We start from the raw sequence: 16731 nt of genomic DNA, 5'->3' as shown, positions 1-16731 counted from the left end.
TGAATTTTGGTTGCTTTAGAAATAAATGCAGTTCAAAGCTCTCCCTATAAGATCTCTGTTGCTTGAAAACAGCAATTCCTCGAATATAACTTATGTGTCAGAAATCTGCTTACTGTTTATACGCTAGTGATCTGAAAACCTCGCTCGTCTAGCCATCTGAGTTTTAAATGAAGCCATGAAACCGATGTGGCGGAACTGGACGGCCGTGTGGACTGCACACAGCACAGACAGGAAGAAATCAGGACCGCCTCACGGACGCCTCTTGAGCATCCACATGTACTGATGTCCCCTTTCCATTATTGCACAGAATACCAAAAAAAAAAAAAAAAACCACAATATATTAATTTTCCAATAGATGAATTGTACCAATGTTTTTAAAACGTAGTTTCAAGCCTACATATTGCCAAGCAGGAAGAACTTTCTAAACAGGAGAGAAACACTGTAGAATTTTGCCCGAGGAAAGCGGTTAGTTTAAAATGCAGCACATAGCACGCGCCGCACACACGTATACCCACAGCTCTGCTATTGACATGAAAGTGAAAACCCCCTTGGTCCAGAAAGACTTATCAGCTAAACTATGTCCTGTAACTCCAGAAATGAATAAAGGGAATTTTTAAAAAATTAAATAGCATTTGTATTTCTAATACCACCACCAGTTTCCCTACATGTGAAACATGCTTCTATACAACAACGTAAACTTCACAGCAAGCCGTTTTTACATTCATTGGAGCAGAATTTTCCATTTTCTTTAAATTACAACATAATTTTGGGCTGAGATTGCTGAACACACAGGTAAGCCAACAATAACAGTACAATTTAGTTTCACAGTGGTTTTCTTAACATAAAGTTCATTTTAAGTGTCTTTGTAAAGCATTTCACATTAAACTTAAGTTTCTAAGTGACTTCCTTTAAAGCCTTCTCGTTCAGATATTTTCCACCCTCGTGTCTTTATATGCTTGGCATGTGTGTTGCTTGATAAGGATACAAAATGGGAGACTGGCTTGTTTAATCTGTTTTTGAGTCCTCTGCTGTAGAAAGAAAATGTCCTTCATAAGATGTTGAAGCCTTCACTGCACACACAAAATTGGGGGCAAGTCCAGGTCCAGGAGCCCGAGCAGCCCACCACCAAACAGAGACAAAGACGTTGCCAGAAAGTCACCTTTGCAAAAAGAAAGAAAAAAATAGATCGGGGTGGGAGGGAGGGGGGATATCCCATGGAATGAAAACACAAATGCACCATCCAGAGTCCATATTTACAAACTAATAGAAAATATAAACATTATTGTATTTGGAACCAACTCAAAACACCAGGAGGAGCTAAATTCAGATATTGCTTGTGTTACACATTATATTTTCCAACAAAATAGGTCATCTCTTAAAAATAAACAAAGCATCACTCAAACAAGTCAATTATTGATTAGTTTCCTAATGATGAATTAAAGCTTATTTGGTCACCTTATTTGATTAGAGGGTGTAGCGTAACTTTTTTCTATATGTATTTTCCTTTATTGATTTTGCAAAATCTCAACAATTGCACGTTTCAAAAGTTCAGGTTGATTTAGAATAAATATACACATGTGGTTTTACCAAAGACTAGTTTTAAAAGTTCCTTAAGCCCTTTGAGGGGTGCAGGTTTCTTTGCTACGTTAAAACAGTGTGTGGGCAATACAAATGTCTCATTCAATCCTTAAGATTGCTTTTGTTTTCAAATCCTAAAGTCATGTCAGGTTTTCTGTAAGAGAGAAGTTATGGCAAGAAATATTTAAGTGTCATCAGCACAAAGGATGTGAGTCCGTAAAGCCAGCTTTGGGGGCGGGAGGGCAGGGGGGTGGGATCCGAGACCAGGGAAGAGGGGGAGGGTGTGCTGAGGGGAGACGGGGTGAAGCTGCGACGGGGACAGAATTTCCCATCAGAGTGCAGAAGCCGTGACAGAGTGACTACCTTCTCTGGCTGCCTGCATTCCCTTGAACGCCAGCGATGCGGGAATGTCACAGCTGTGGGGGGAAAGTGGGGTGCCGCTGGCATGTTGCCACCCGTGTCCAGCCACATAACCAGAAGGAGCGGCGCTGTAGGTCATGTAAGGCGACACTTGGGCCGGGGCAGGGTAAGGAGCCATGCTGGATGCCGACACAAAACTGCTGACAGCTGGTAGACCATTCGGTGCCTGGGAGTAGGAAAAGACAAGAGGTGAAGGTCATCGCATTGTAGTAGCTGACAGTTCACCGGTTTTCAGAAAGTGGCAGAACGTAAGTTCCGAGTAGTAGTAGCAACATTCTGACTCTACTTTCTGATTTTTTTTAGATTCGATCTTTGTATCCTACCTGCCTCCCCCGTCTTGCTACTCAAACATAATGCCCACAGACAAGACGTTATTCCTTCCACGGCGGTTTTGAGGAGGCTACAACCAGAAAAGTCACAGTATTTGCTTTGCTATTTGGAATTATAGGAAGGAAATACAGGGCGAGGAAAGAATTAATGGTGATAAAGTACCCTCAGAAGCTGTCCAGCTATCCGAATGCCTTTGTCAACCTTCGCTGTACGTTGGTTTTGTTTGGCTCTTTTGTTGAAGCATTTGTGAAGGGCCTGGTTGGTGTAGCTTTCATTTCCAGTAAAGAAGGGCACAGAGCGTAGGCTGTCACTTTAGAAACTCAAAATGAGCATGACCTTTGTTAAATAAAACATGGGCCGTATTTTAAAATGTCATGTTGAAAATGCCTATTGGACAAAGGACACGCAAAATCAGACAGTTGTCTTATAAGAGTGTTTAAATGAAGACCGGGGGTATTTTTTCCAGAGCTGTTTTATCAAAAAGGAAACTGTCTATTGGAATATAAAAGAACTGCATGTGTGTGGTTTTAAAATTGGAAAATTGGTCTGCAAAGTTTTGGGGTCCTGTGATAGGAATTTTTAAAAGCCACATGGATAAATCTCTTGAAATGAATTTAAATGTAAAATCTTAGTTTGCAAACAAAATGCAGCAGCCCTGGCAAGCGATTCTGCCTAGAAACCAGTGTCTCTTGGCATCCAATGAATTATTGTTGGTATTGTTACTATTAACAACAACAAAAACACCCTGATTTCTAATCCTGATTCTGGCATGAACGCTTGGCATCCCTCTTCAAGTAACTTATTTTTTTTCCCCTCAATTTCTACATTACTTAGAAATAAAGAGTAAATCTTTTCCCTGGTAGTGATGTGAATGAATTAACATATCAACATATTTCCTAGTGAGAGTGTAAGGTAAATACTAGAATTACTAGTAGTAAAACTGATTCAATCCTTAGAGGTAAGAAAAGCAGACGTATGTTAATTAGATACTTTTTCCAATTTGATTGCAACATAGAAATTATTTTCCAATTTAATTCATTGGTTATTATTTTCACTTCCACGTCTATGAGAATGCAATGATAGGCTCTCAAAAATGATTTTGTCAATTTAGAGTAATACACAGAGTAGAATAAACACATGGATATGACTTAACACTGCTCATGGATTTCTGACGAAATAAGAATAAAAGTAGAGGGGTTATCCTTGTGTACTTGGTCTGTAAGAACACATGCCTCCTGTTCTGGTGTCAAAGTGCCTGTTCTTTGAAAAATGAGGAAGGGGAAAGGATACTAAGGCTTTTTGACTATGTCCTATGTCCCAGGCACCATGAAATACCCAACGTATTTTATGGAATAATGAAGATTGGTGAATTGTAACTCATTATAAACTACTGGGGTTATAATAATGACAGGATAATATATAACGATTACAACACAATGTTCAATTGAAATTAAAATGTATTTCAAGGGTCCCATAGGATGGTGCTCTATTTTTTAACAAAGAAATCATTGCACATCACTTTAAAATATAAATGAAATCTTATCCTCTTTTTATACACAAGAATGTAGATTAAGGAATTTAGCCATTTACCCTGGGCCAATTGGCAAGTCAATAGTCATGTGTTAAAAGAAGTTCTCACCCCTGTCTGACACGGATGCTCTATAGCAAATCTTTTCCTGCTTTTTCCAGGACAATTAAAAGACAGACACAATTTAATATCAAACTAGAGCATCTTTTGAGATAACATCTTATAAAAGATTCTTTCTCCTTCTAGAGCCCTATTCTCATTGCTAGATCCTCATTCTGTTTCTTAACTTCTTAAAAAAAAAATCTTCCCCCTTTCGGAGGATGGCTCATCAGAGAAGGGCTCAGAGGAGACCCACTCCAAGACTCTCAGAAAATGAGTAAGACAGCTATCCAACTGCCGGAGAAATCTAGCATTGCATAGAGGTTATAGTCCCGGTCATTTTCGTGGACGATTTTCCCAGTAACCCATAAGAAATGAGTTTCAAAAGGAATCATTTCAGTCCACTTAGAGAAACGTATTTGCATCTGCATTGCCCTCTTCCATTCTAGATTAATTAATATTTTATACTGTTGACACCAATGTCACTAAGAATCATAAAATAAAAATGTTAAGGTTAAAATTATTTTTAAAATAGTGAAAACCTTTGCTCAACATTTTACAAGTACATAAGGTTAAACTATTTAACATTATACATGACAGAAACAATGCTCTAGTTAGCCAAAAAATGTGTTGATGAATTCTTATTTTTATGACAGCTAAATTTTTCCTATCCATTCGTTTTTCTTTGCAATTTTTTTTCTATCATCCACAATTATAGTTTCCTCTGAAACACTTGCTTCCTCATCTTCCCTTTCCTCCCCTTACACCCTTGCCCTTGGAACCATTGCTCCCTGATGTGCCCCCTTTATTTGGGGCTCTCCAGCTGTTCTGTTGCAATGGCTACAATCCCCTTTCAGGGACCTGCTTCTTTTTGCCCTGAAACGTCCCTCCTGAGAAATCAGCCTGGATCGGACTCTCATCTTACATGATGCTCCTGGGATTCAGGGGGAGGAGGAACACTGGATTTAGGCCTGTGTTACCTTCAGGTGCCTCACTTATTCTGTGACTACCTTTGTCGAGCATAAAATAAACACTACTAATTTTTTCCATATTTGTCCCATTGCTTATACTTAAGGCACCAAATTTGCTTTTATGCTAGTATTACTATTAGTATTAAACATTTCAAAGTTCTCTAAAATTCACAACATATTTAGAGTCATTTCAGGGATGCAGTCCTCTCTGTATTGCAGAAAGGATGAATAAGAAGGGAAGCTCAAAGAGGTTTGATCTCCTTGTTAGTAAAGGCAAGAGTAGGCAAAAGTGTTTGCTTAAAAGGAAAAAAGAAAAAAACCACAGATATCTTTAAACAGTATAAAAATAACTCTTAGCATTCCCTCCGGTTAAATTATCACCCAGATTTGGGGTTAAAAAGTTTTGTCTTAATTTTCCTTTTTACTTTTAAAGGTCAGATTTAGAAATCTAGAAAAAGCAGCATAAGAAAGATGAGATGACAAACATGCTTTAAAATGTACCTGCCACTTTCACTATTCATTCAGCCTAGTGACTCAGTAAACCTATCGATTTTCTCACTAGTAATTCTGAAACATGGCATTGGTAAAAGATATAAATCTCTACTGGATAAAGTAATTGTTATTTATGAAGCAATCACTGAATGAGTAAAATTTTCCACCACAAAAGAAAACAACTACAGGTAGCATTGATGTTTGTTTATTCTTTCCAGTAAAAGAGTACATGACTTAAACTTCCCAAATCTGTTTAATGTTTTCAGTGAACGGCATGTAATTAATCTGAAAAGCTAGTTAGGCTGAGTAGAGACTACCAAATGTACACCATAAATATAGTGGGAGCAAACATGCTAAATTACTCTATTTAATTGGATTGTAAATATGATTTATAAATCAACCAACATATGGAATCCCCAGAGAAGAGTAAACAAATTTTCCAAATGAAACCCCAGCAATGGGCATGTAATGGAAATCTCATTTTTGAAAATGACTTTACCTAAAGATTCCATAAATAAGACCTCAATCCATCAACCCCTTTTTTTTAATGTGGATCTTCCATAAAAGCCATGAGAATCCTCTCTTCCTGAGAACTGTACAAGGATCTTCCCTGAAGCAAACTCTACCTAATTTTGAGAATGAGATTTACTAATTCAAAGCAAAATATACCAAATGGCATACCCTAAAAAAAGTAAGTTCTTGCTTTGTTGAATGTTTTTGGAAAAAGATTTTATCTCACTGGCATTAAAGGAAATAGTCTAGAAAAAAAAAAAACACATAAAATACAATGTCCAGTTAAGGTTTGAATGAAAGCATGAGTTTTCATTTTACTTGCTCTAAAATGTTAGAAATACAGATTTGTCCGTTTTTAAAAATATGTTTTTAAATTAGTATGTTGAGAAGATGTATTGGCAGAGAGCTAGAGTACAAACAGTTTGAGGACAGGACCTTGCCTTAATTATTTCAATATCCTCACAGAACGGGACACGTCAGAGGTGTTTCATAATCATTTGTATACCCAAGTTAGTGCAGCCTTTTGAAAGCAGAAGATGGAATACTCTTGCTTTAAAAACAAAATAAAACAACAGGAAAACTAGGCACTCTTTATCACAGAACTGACTTTACACTTCCAGTAAGCAACATGATTAAAGCTGTTGAAAAAAGTAAAAAAAAGTTCTAACGTAGCCATTCGCTATTTAATTTATGCTTGTTGCATTTATCCACACACACACCCCGAAAATGGAAATGCATTAATATACAAACACTTCTGACCACAGACACACACACACACACACACACACACACACACACACACACACAAAACTGGTATGACAACTGTCTGGCAACTACAAGTTATAGACCAGAAGTCTTCACATTCAGGGAATTGTCTACTCAACATTTTCTCTCTTGAAGAAAATGCAGATAACAGTGCCAAGTCCCGTACCCACAATCTTTTATCCACTCATCAGTTCTACCTGGTCCTACCCTTATGATAAATGAGTTTACTTTGGCTTTATAGTAGAGTAGAGTTAGCCACAAACAGAGATGTGCTTCACCTAGATTTTAGCCTCCATATCATTAGCAAGAGAAAGTTTCAGATCTGAGAATAAAAAAGATTTTCTCTTTTTTGTGTAAACTTTTTTGTTTGACTGTTGTTATACCCTTCTTAATTCATTATGCAATGACCTAGTAAAACAAATCTGATCAAGTGAAATGACGGTTGTAAATATGGTTTCAACATTCATCCAAAAAGATCTTAATTATGCTGAGTTATCACACTGCAGATCTAAATGTCTTTAGGTAATGGGAAGCTGTTATTTAAATTTTTCTCCTAAATTTTATGTTTCCAAAATATTAAAATTAAGGTAGTCTTGAAAAAATTTCAAATTACTTATTTTTTGTATTTTTACATGACACACTTTACTACCACATAATCATTAATCTTGTTTTAAGACACTAATAGTTAAAAGCAACCCAGGTCAAGGAATGTTTTTCATAATAGGTAACGTCATGAATTTCAAAGTCTCTCTATTGGTACCTGCCTACAATTGGATTCTCTACAAAATTATAAATTATTTAAGACAAAATTAACTATTTCATAGATGAAAAATCCAGTGCAACTTCATTTATATTTTCATGAAAACAGTATGTCTGCAAGGACAACCAGTGTTTCAAATAATGCACTACAAAATTATATTCAGGATTCTGAAATACTATCTTTATTTCAAATATACAAATGAATGCTCCATAAGAATTTCAGATTAATTTGCCTCCAAATCCAACCATTTTCACAACTCGTTTAACTGTAAAACTCTGAAGTTTTTCTTAAATTCAAGTTTGTATGCACTATTCCCCATCTCTGACATCTCAACTTGTAGCTAATGTTATATTAAATTTGCTGTCTGAGTTAACATACACTACCCAAAACTGGAGATACTCGAAGCTTGTAAATCTAACATTCAGATTATTTCAGTTAGAGTACCAGATATGCAGTATATTTTTTCTGAGAAAGTATGCCCAATTGTAGAAAATGTTTCAAGAGCTATACAACAATTTATAAACTCTTTAAATAAAATGAAGCATTAAATCACTAAGTCCCATGTAAAAGGGGAGATATATTCCAATCCCTCCCCCTTTTCTTTGCCATGCAATTGCATTCAGTAGAGATTTCATGTTTTCAACAGAAGAGAACCAGCATTAGGAACCAGAGAACATAGCTGGCTTTCAGAATTAGATGAGATTAAGTATTTCTGGCCCAATATTAAATGCAGGTGAAAAAAGCCAAAACAAATAAATATCCTTCTTCTATCCTCAAGGGTAAGAACTTCTGAATGGTAATACAAAATATTGACTTCAATGTAATATGAATCAGTAAGACAAGTGTGAATATTCTATATTAGTATTTTAAAAAACAAAAGATAGGTGTGTATATAGCTGAAATGTGCATAAGGTTCTAATTACTAGCGATCAGGCATCTTTCTTTTTTTCTTTTCTTTCTTCTTTTTCTTTTTTTCTTTTTTTTTTTTTTTTTGCAGTTTAAACTGGAAATAGAAACTTTAGATTACTGTAATCACTAGTACCTACGATCAGTTGTCAATTCGGTGCCTTTAGTAATTTTACAGGTGTCTTCTGGAAAAAGATTATACTCTAATTCCTCTGACTCTGAATTCTCAATTTCCTCCTCTATATACTAAAATGAAACTAGGATCATATAATATTGCACTATTTAATAAAAATTATAAGTGCCCTGAAAATATTATGTGCATAATTTTTGAGAATTTTTTTGTCAAAAACTTTCAAATTTTGTTCATAATACAAATAGAGAAGAAATGTTACTTAAGTTTACATTTTTGTTGTAAAAGTATACTTATGCTGGTAACATTTTGAAAATAATAATAATTTTTAAAAATAAAGCTGCCCTTTAAATTTGTAAGAGAAATGCATGTGTGTGTGTGTGTGTGTGTGTGTGTGTATACACACAACACACCTTACTATTTTTTGTTTATGAGCAAGTATTGGCATAGAATTTTACCCTCAAGGAAATCAATGTCTAAATTCCAAAACTGCTCACAGAATGACACAGCCTAAATATCTGTGCCTACTTAGCCCACCTTCATCATTAAGCACTATTTTGGTAATTATAATACAGTAACCACTGATTTAATTGTGCTTCGAAACTTTTCAAGTTTTGAAATTTTACATCATCTGAATTATATTACTACATGGCAATGCGGAAGATTAGCAATTAAGAAGTTTCCAAATTTAGGGCGCCTGGGTGGCTCAGTAGGTCTGCCTTCAGCTCAGGTCATGATCTCAGGGTCCTGGGATGGAGCCCCGCATCAGGCTCCCTGCTCAGCGGGGAGTCTGCTTCTCCCTCTGCCCCTCCCCCTGCTTGTGCTATCTCTCTCTCTCAAAGAAATAAGTAAAATCTTTTTAAAAAAGAAGTTTCCAAATTAAAGATATAAATATGTTTTTCTTCTGGAAAAAAAATTAACTTGTTCTCTTATGTATTTAGAACAACACTTATTGGGCCACTTATATCTTTCATTTACTTGCTTTTATAAATCTCATAATTTAGTGATATAATAGTGTTTAAATGTAATCAATTTTAATGTTCAGAATATACAGAGTAGGTTATTTGAATCAGTATTCTATTTTTATTTTAAAATGGTCAGTGTGCTTTTGATATGTGTGTATAAATTAACCATTTCTAAATGAGTATAAACACTAGATCTATAATTCGAGGGAGAAAAAAATGAAATAACCAAAGATTTTTGAATTATGACACTGCTTTATATATAAACTGGGTTTATCAACTATATATGAGAATTAAAAACTATTTTTCAACTCTTTACTTCCTGATGTTATTACAACACATGGTGACCCAATAAAAACTACTGTGCGCCTATTAAATGCTAGTCTGCGCGGTGCTTTAAAAACACTCCTAATGTTTGTAACAAAATGCCTTGACACTTTTTGACTATGAGCTCTCTGAACAAAGTATATTCTCACCAAAAGGGGGAAAAAATGCCTGTTTTTAAAAGTCAATCTCTAACCGCCCTTTATAACCATAGGTACTATTAAATGGACGCTTACTCTGCGCCATATGGCTGCATTATCTCATTGAATCTTCACATCTCCTGAGGTTGGACTATTATTTCCCCGTTTTACAGATGAAGAAATGGAGGTGCTAAAAGGTTAAATAACTTGCTTCTGTGACAATGGTGCCCGAAGATGGGAGTTCCTAACCATTGTACCTATGGCCTCTTCTTTATGCGTGAGGGGCTTTTTATAAAAGAAAATGGCAAACTTTCATGTAATTTCTCCTTGGCATTCTTTACAGTAGAAACAGACTCGGGAAAGGGACTCTCTTTCTTCGCTGCTATTTTCTGGGATATTTGTCGTGGGAGAGCTGCTAATATGTATCTGACTCTGTTTTAGCAAAATAAGGGAGAGAAAAGGAAGTGGAAATAGGGTTTGTTCGAGAAAACAAGGATTAGGGTTTTTTCCCAAGTGTATGAAAGTAACACGTAAGACGCTGATTCTGACAGATAAGAAAGCACTAAGTTTTAGGACTTCAAAATAATAAAACGAAAACTGGGTATTTTGAGGCTTTGGAATTGGAATTTGATTCTAAGAAATTTGCAAATCCACCCAGATCTGCTTGCTCTAAGAAACGTCAGGCTGCCTTAAGGTCCTTGTTTGTTTGTTTGTTTGTTTGTTTGTTTGTTTGTTTTTCAGAGCTTTGAGCTCGGGACTCCATCCTGGTGGTGAATTTAGACTCAAAACTCTAGGGCTTTTGTAGTGGTGGCTGCTTAGTTTTTATCAGGGCGGGAAAAAAAACACGAGTGTTTTAATTTTTCTTTTGCAGAGTCGGGGGAGGGACAGAGGGAAAGAAAAATTAAACGGTCCACAGCCAGTCCGTATAATTTGAGGTTTTCTCACAAGCCTCCCTTGGGAGATTACAACGTGACCTTGAATGGGGAAATGGGAACTTTATTAAGTTTATCTGGTTGCCCTCTCTTCACTATCGCAGGGCGAGCCACGTTTGCTTGTTTTCGGGGGGCCACGGCCCGAGAAATGTCCGAGCGCGAGGACCGGCAGCCCACAGCCCCGCAGGCCGCGACCTCGGGCGTGCGCTCGGCGGCCGTGGAGGCGGCTCGCGCGGGCGCAGCCCTCACGACCGGGTCGCGCCGCCGGGCCCTGCGGCCGCGCCTCGCGGGGGTCACCCGCCCCGGGGCGAGCAGCGGCGGGGGCTTCAGGCGCGGCCTTCCCGCGCCTGCAGAGGCCGCACAGGCCCGGAGGCGCTTCCGCCGCCCCAGGCCCCCGGGCTCGTGGCGGGGGGTCGAGGCCTCGACTCCGCCCTGGACGGTCCGGGCCTCGGTCCCGCCTCACCCGCCCCGGACGGGACTCCCGGCAGTGGCGGGTGGTCGGCCCGGGCTTCCCCGGGGTCGAGGCTTCCCCCCGGCGCCCAAACCGCCGCCGCCTCGCGGCCCACCCGGCGGGGCGCCCGCGTCCTCACCTGAGCGTACTTGGCTTCCTGCTCCAGGGCTCCCTTCTCCAGCCCGTTCACCGCGTGCGGGGCGGCGGCGGGGAAGTTGTTCCGGCCCAGGCTGCTCCACTCCTCCACCTTGGGGCTGTGGTAGGGGGAGCTGTCGCTCACGCCTGGGGACGAGGAGAAGGCGTCAAGCCGCAGATCCAGCCCGCGCGCCCCCTCCTGAGACGCGGCCCGAAGCCGCGACCAGCGAGCTCCAGGACTCCGACCCCTGCCCTCGACCTCCCGGGGGCGCTGGGCCCAGGCGCGGCCTCGCCGGCTTCCAGCCCGGGCCCCGGCGAAGTTTGCTCTCCTCGGGGTAGGCCTCTCCCAGCTCTTTCACCCACGCCTGGGGGAAGTTTTTTTTTTCTTTCCCTTCTTCAACAGCCTTTAATTTCCTCCTCCCCTCCTCATTCCCCCGGGGAATCAAATGGAAGGAGCCTGAGAGTTTTCCTAAATCGAGGAATGAAACACGTGAAGCTGGATGCGCAGGTCATCCCAGTCCTAACTCGGGGTTGACTCGGGATTGACGAAAGCGGGGACTGGTGCGGACTGAAAAGGGAGAGAGGAGCGTCCGTGGCCTGACCGTCCTGGGCCTGGGCCGGTGCTCAGAGACAGCCACAAAAGTGCTCTCTGTGCTGTGGGGATCCAGTACTTATGTCAATAGAGGAGACAAAAGACCTGCAAAGTCCTTTGCAAACAAATAACTACAAGATGCCCACAATACACATGCAAAATATGCACGCACAGTTTGTCTTGTACGCGCAAAACTATTTGTGATGACCCTTGATGCTCTATGTCTACACATTAAATATGTGCATATAACTTAAAACATAAATACTACAATTCACTGTAAGTGCCACCAGCGTCAGTGGTGAGGTTATAGAGAGAGGGTTTGTTTTTCTTTATTCAATGAAATAAAAGGTTAAGGAAATGAAGGCAGAATTAAGTGCTTTTTAAAAAGGAGTAAAGCTGTCAGTTATCCTTTATGTTCTTAATGGAGATACAAAGAAAATTATATGCTGTAAACTGATTACCACAATACCTAGAGTGTGCCCACTGAATCACTGCCATCTTTAAATGACTAAGTGCAGTTTTAAAAGACAAGATTTTTGAAGACTATAAGCAATGTGTTTTGGTCTTTGGAACCTATAGGTGGAGGACTGAAGTTTGACAAAGCCACTGCAACTTGATTTTAAATACTTCCATCTGACACAGTGCTTTGAAGGGGCAATCATAGTGTAGAAATGATCACTTATTATAGTCACAGATTTGTCAGAAAACAGGTTGTTTAAAGCTGGCATCCAGAATCAACAACATCTAGTAAGAAAAGTTGCTCCTCTCCATATAATCCATTACTTTTCCAACTGATACTTGGTCTGATTGTAGGATCCCCAGGGAAAATCAACTCTGTCAGTCTTTTTTCTATATTCCTCCCCCTCTCCAAAGAATTAGATTGTGTTCCAATTTGCACCAGGAAACTGTGTTTTGGCGAAGAACTGCCAGTCTCTCTTTGCCTTCCCAGACAAAAGGCAATCGGTGGGCACAAGCCTGAAGTTATCTTAAGAAATTGAGATCCCCCTGTGAGCCCCCATTTCTGCTGATCTCACACTTTCCCATGAACAGGGGCTTCCTTTAAATGTCAGTGAGGTCAGTTTATCCTATAAATCAAGGGCAAACTCTCTCCAACTAAAGCTCCCACCAGCTCGGAATAAGACAAAACCGAGCTCCTAGAAGAATCTTGTAAATTCACAGTCAGCAAACACGAAGATGAGAAATCAGGGCTCTGCTTTTATTACTTAAAAAGATAATTGTGCCAATGTGGTGGCAACAGAGAAAGGCAGGAAATAATTAAAGGAACTATCCCACCCCCTTTTTCCTACTTAATTTTTCCCCCTGCACTTCTTAAACTTTTGGCTGGGAAATTAAAACGGTAGGCTCTTATCTCTGTATTATTTAAATTCTGCATCTAGGACATTTTGACTTTTTCCCCCTACCGAGAAAGAGGTTAATGCCCGTTTCCTTGCTGCGGCTGCTGCTGTTGTTGTTGTTGTTTTGTTTTGTTTAATTATGAAGTAAAGAAAAACAAAGTCTGGTCTGCGGAAGCCCAACTGTGCAGGAAGGCTCGGGGAATTGTTCTTACCAAGCAGAAAAGACACTGGCTACACAGCAAGGTCAAGGGTGAGAAAGGAAAGGAACAGTGGGGTGGCACGCTGAGAATGTGCAGGTACTACATGTCCACTCGCATTCCCAGGGACCAGGGGACCCTAAAGGGAAGCCGCAGGCTTGGGGAAACCAGGAAAGAAGAGGGGACATGATGAAAACACCCTGCATTTTGTTCCCATCACAGCGGTGGTTGGTGCCACTTCCTAAGATACATATAGTGAAGTCTGTTAAGGTAAAGGCCGGAGGTGGGGACGATAGGAAAAAGAGAGAGGGAGAGAGAGAAATAAAGCAGAAAATTAGTCCCAGAATGAGCAATGCAGTAACATGCAAGTTACTAGTAGTAACTTCGGGACCTCCGTTTCCGAGGAAAATGAAGTGAAGCATAAGAATGAAACCAATTAGGTGACATTTGAACTTCCTGCCTCAGCAAATTTGGCCTGATTGCCAGAATCCAAGAATACTGCAATTTCCACAGGGTGCCCGACTCCTCGCGGCCGCATCTGATCCCCAAACAAGCTGCCCGCAGCGGTGTCTGCAGCCTGCAGCCCCACGCCGGCTCAGGCCTCCCGGGCTGCGCCCCAAGTCCGACCCGGGCCGCGCTCTCCAAGTGAGCGAGCGGGTCTAAGGCTGCAGCGGCGCGAGAGGCGGGGGAGGGTGGAAAATGCGAACCATGTGTTGGGGATGGGGGGATGTTATGGGTCTGGTAGTTTGAGATGAGGCAGGAGACTGTGTGTGGCAAGGAAACGGAGGGCATGAATTTCAAGTTAATGAGATCAGGACACCCCCTGGGAGGACTCCTTGGTTTCGAAAGGAAAAAGCCTCAGGTGGTGGGAGAGACGCCCGCCTGGAGGCCGCAGAAACAGAGACACCAGCGAAGGTGCAGAGCGAGGCTCTGCACATCCACACCATCCGGCCCCTGAGCCCTTACCTTGGTCGGTGATAGAGCGAATGCCCAGGATGTCGGTGACCGAATGGGAGGAGGGCCAGGTACGGGGCATGGCCACCGAGCCGGGGATGGCAGGCACCCCGGGCGGCGTGGGCACCTTAGCTGCGGCCGCCGTGATGGGGCTGGGGTACGAGTAGATGTGGTTATAGGGCAGCGCCGGCTGTGGCGCCGGCTGGTGCTGCTTGTATGAGTCGTAATGGCCCTGTTGAGCCAAGTTGCCGATCTTGTTGCGCAGGATGCGGCTGATGGAGCTCACCGAGGGCACGTTGTACTTGTCACACACGCCGTCCGCCAGCAGGCGGTCCCGGATTTCCCAGGCAAAGATGCCAGGGTCCCTTTGCTTGTAGGTCCGGATGTGCTTCACCACGGTGGGGGTGGTAACTCGGGGCTTGCTGCCCCCAATGGCTCCTGGCAAGATCGAGCCAGTCTCATTGTAGCGCGCCAGAATCTTGCTGACGCAGCCGTGCGAGACCCGTAGCTGGCGGCTGATGTCACACGGTCTGATGCCCAGTTGGGCCAGTTCCACGATACGAAGCCGGATGGCGTTGGGCAGCGGCCTCCCGTTCACGAATACTCCTCCCAGCTGGTTCACCTCCCCAAAGGCTGGCTCTGCAAAACGAACACACGGCGCGCGGGAACGCGCACCGGCAGTTTGGGACAGCCGTTTACCACTCGGCCTCAGCCCACGTCAGAAGGCAGGGCAGTTGCACCCACCCGGGACTCGGGAGCCGGGCTTTTCCCAAACCCTACTGTCCGGAGCCTTCCCCAATGGCCCCAAACCCCTAAGGACGAGTCGGACCCTCCCCCACCCCCATTCCAGGGGTGCGTGCGGCCACTACAAGCAAAGTGGTGAGACGCAGGGCCGCTCCAAGTGTTCAAAAGCCTCCGAAGCAGGCGGGGAAATCGGTCTTGACGCCTGCAACTGGCTCTTTCTCGGCTGCTCGGCGCTAAAGTCTCGGCTGCTACCCCTTGAGCCCCAGCGCCCCGCCTGGGGACCGGCGCAATTAGACAAGGTCTAGGAGAAACTACAGTCGGTTTGGATTTTTTTTTTTTTTTTCCTGTTCTGAGTGTGTGAGTTTGTGTGAAACAAAACTTGGTCCTCACTGAGGCTACGGAGCTTGCTGGTGCCACCGCTCTCCTCTTTTAAGATCAGAAAATGGCATCAACAGCAACCCAGTAGCCAGTGTTCAATACTGAACTGCTGTGTGCCCTGACCCTTAGCGTGTTTCTAACAACTTGTAGGAACACGAGCAAAGTCAATAAGAAGAGTGTGAGCGCTCAGTGGTGCGCGCCCTCGCGCTCCCTCCCTCCCTCGCTCTCTCTTTCCCTCCCTCCCTTCCCGGCTCTGACAGCGTCCCCCCGCCGCCACTCACCCATTGCTCCGAGCAGTACACCAACGCGGCCCCAGTTCCGAACTCCCAAAAAGAAACTTTTCGCACAGCCTCAGTGGCCCGGCTTGTCGCTGCCCGGGGCAGCCGGTGCCTCCGCTTCTTCCCGGGAGGAGGCGGCGAGAGTGCAGAAGGAAGGAGTAAAAGGAAGTCTGTGCCCCGATGAAAGAGGCTAGAGTTCTGCATTTCAATCTAAGCAGCAACTTGGGCTGGCCTGAGCTGGGCCGGGCGGCTCCGTCTATCACTCACTGGGGACACGCCCTCGAAGAGGAGGGCCCGAGGTCAAGCTGCGTGCTGATTGGTGCGGGCCGCTGAGCGACAGTGCAGTCCGGGAAAGTCCTTCCGCTGTCTCTTTCAAGCTTGCTCTGCACCTGGGTGACTAAATACAATGAAAATGGGTGTTTGACACCTTCCTAGCGGCAGCGCAAACAGACAACAAAATCAGCCTGATAAAAATGCTGAATAAGCAAATGAAAGCATTTGGTCTGAATATGAGAGACTTTAAGGGGGAAGGCGTTGAGGAGACTTGGGGAAGGGGGAAACAGACGCGTTAGAATTGAAGTTAAAACTCTAGGGGGGAGGTGGGGGCCACCGTCAGGTAGCGGGGTGCTTCTTAGAATAGCCGGACACGTAGGCCTCCAGGGGCTGTCTGAAGAAGGACGCTATTACCGGAGGATCTTATCTCCTCACTCCAGCCTACGCCAGGTGGCGAGAGCGCAGGTGTGAGACGGTAGGCCGATAGGAGAGACCTGGAGGTTTAGCGGAGACAGAGCCAGAGG

At 42.8% G+C, this 16731-nt stretch overlaps 1 protein-coding gene across 1 annotated transcript; it reads right to left on the bottom strand.

The window, feature by feature from the left end:
• Positions 1-1909: 1909 nt before the first annotated feature.
• Positions 1910-16138, bottom strand: PAX9 (paired box 9). Its single transcript, XM_044389495.2, has 5 exons — positions 15938-16138; positions 15404-15552; positions 14547-15241; positions 11441-11583; positions 1910-2164 (listed from the first exon to the last, which is right to left on the bottom strand). Exons 1-5 carry the CDS (start codon positions 16136-16138, stop codon positions 1910-1912), a joined length of 1443 nt encoding a protein of 480 aa, XP_044245430.2.
• Between the last annotated feature and the right edge of the window lie 593 nt (positions 16139-16731).

The sequence above is a fragment of the Ursus arctos genome, unplaced genomic scaffold (genome assembly GCF_023065955.2).
Source record: "Ursus arctos isolate Adak ecotype North America unplaced genomic scaffold, UrsArc2.0 scaffold_37, whole genome shotgun sequence".
NCBI lineage: Eukaryota > Metazoa > Chordata > Mammalia > Carnivora > Ursidae > Ursus > Ursus arctos.
This window is presented reverse-complemented; position numbering and strand designations above follow the sequence as displayed.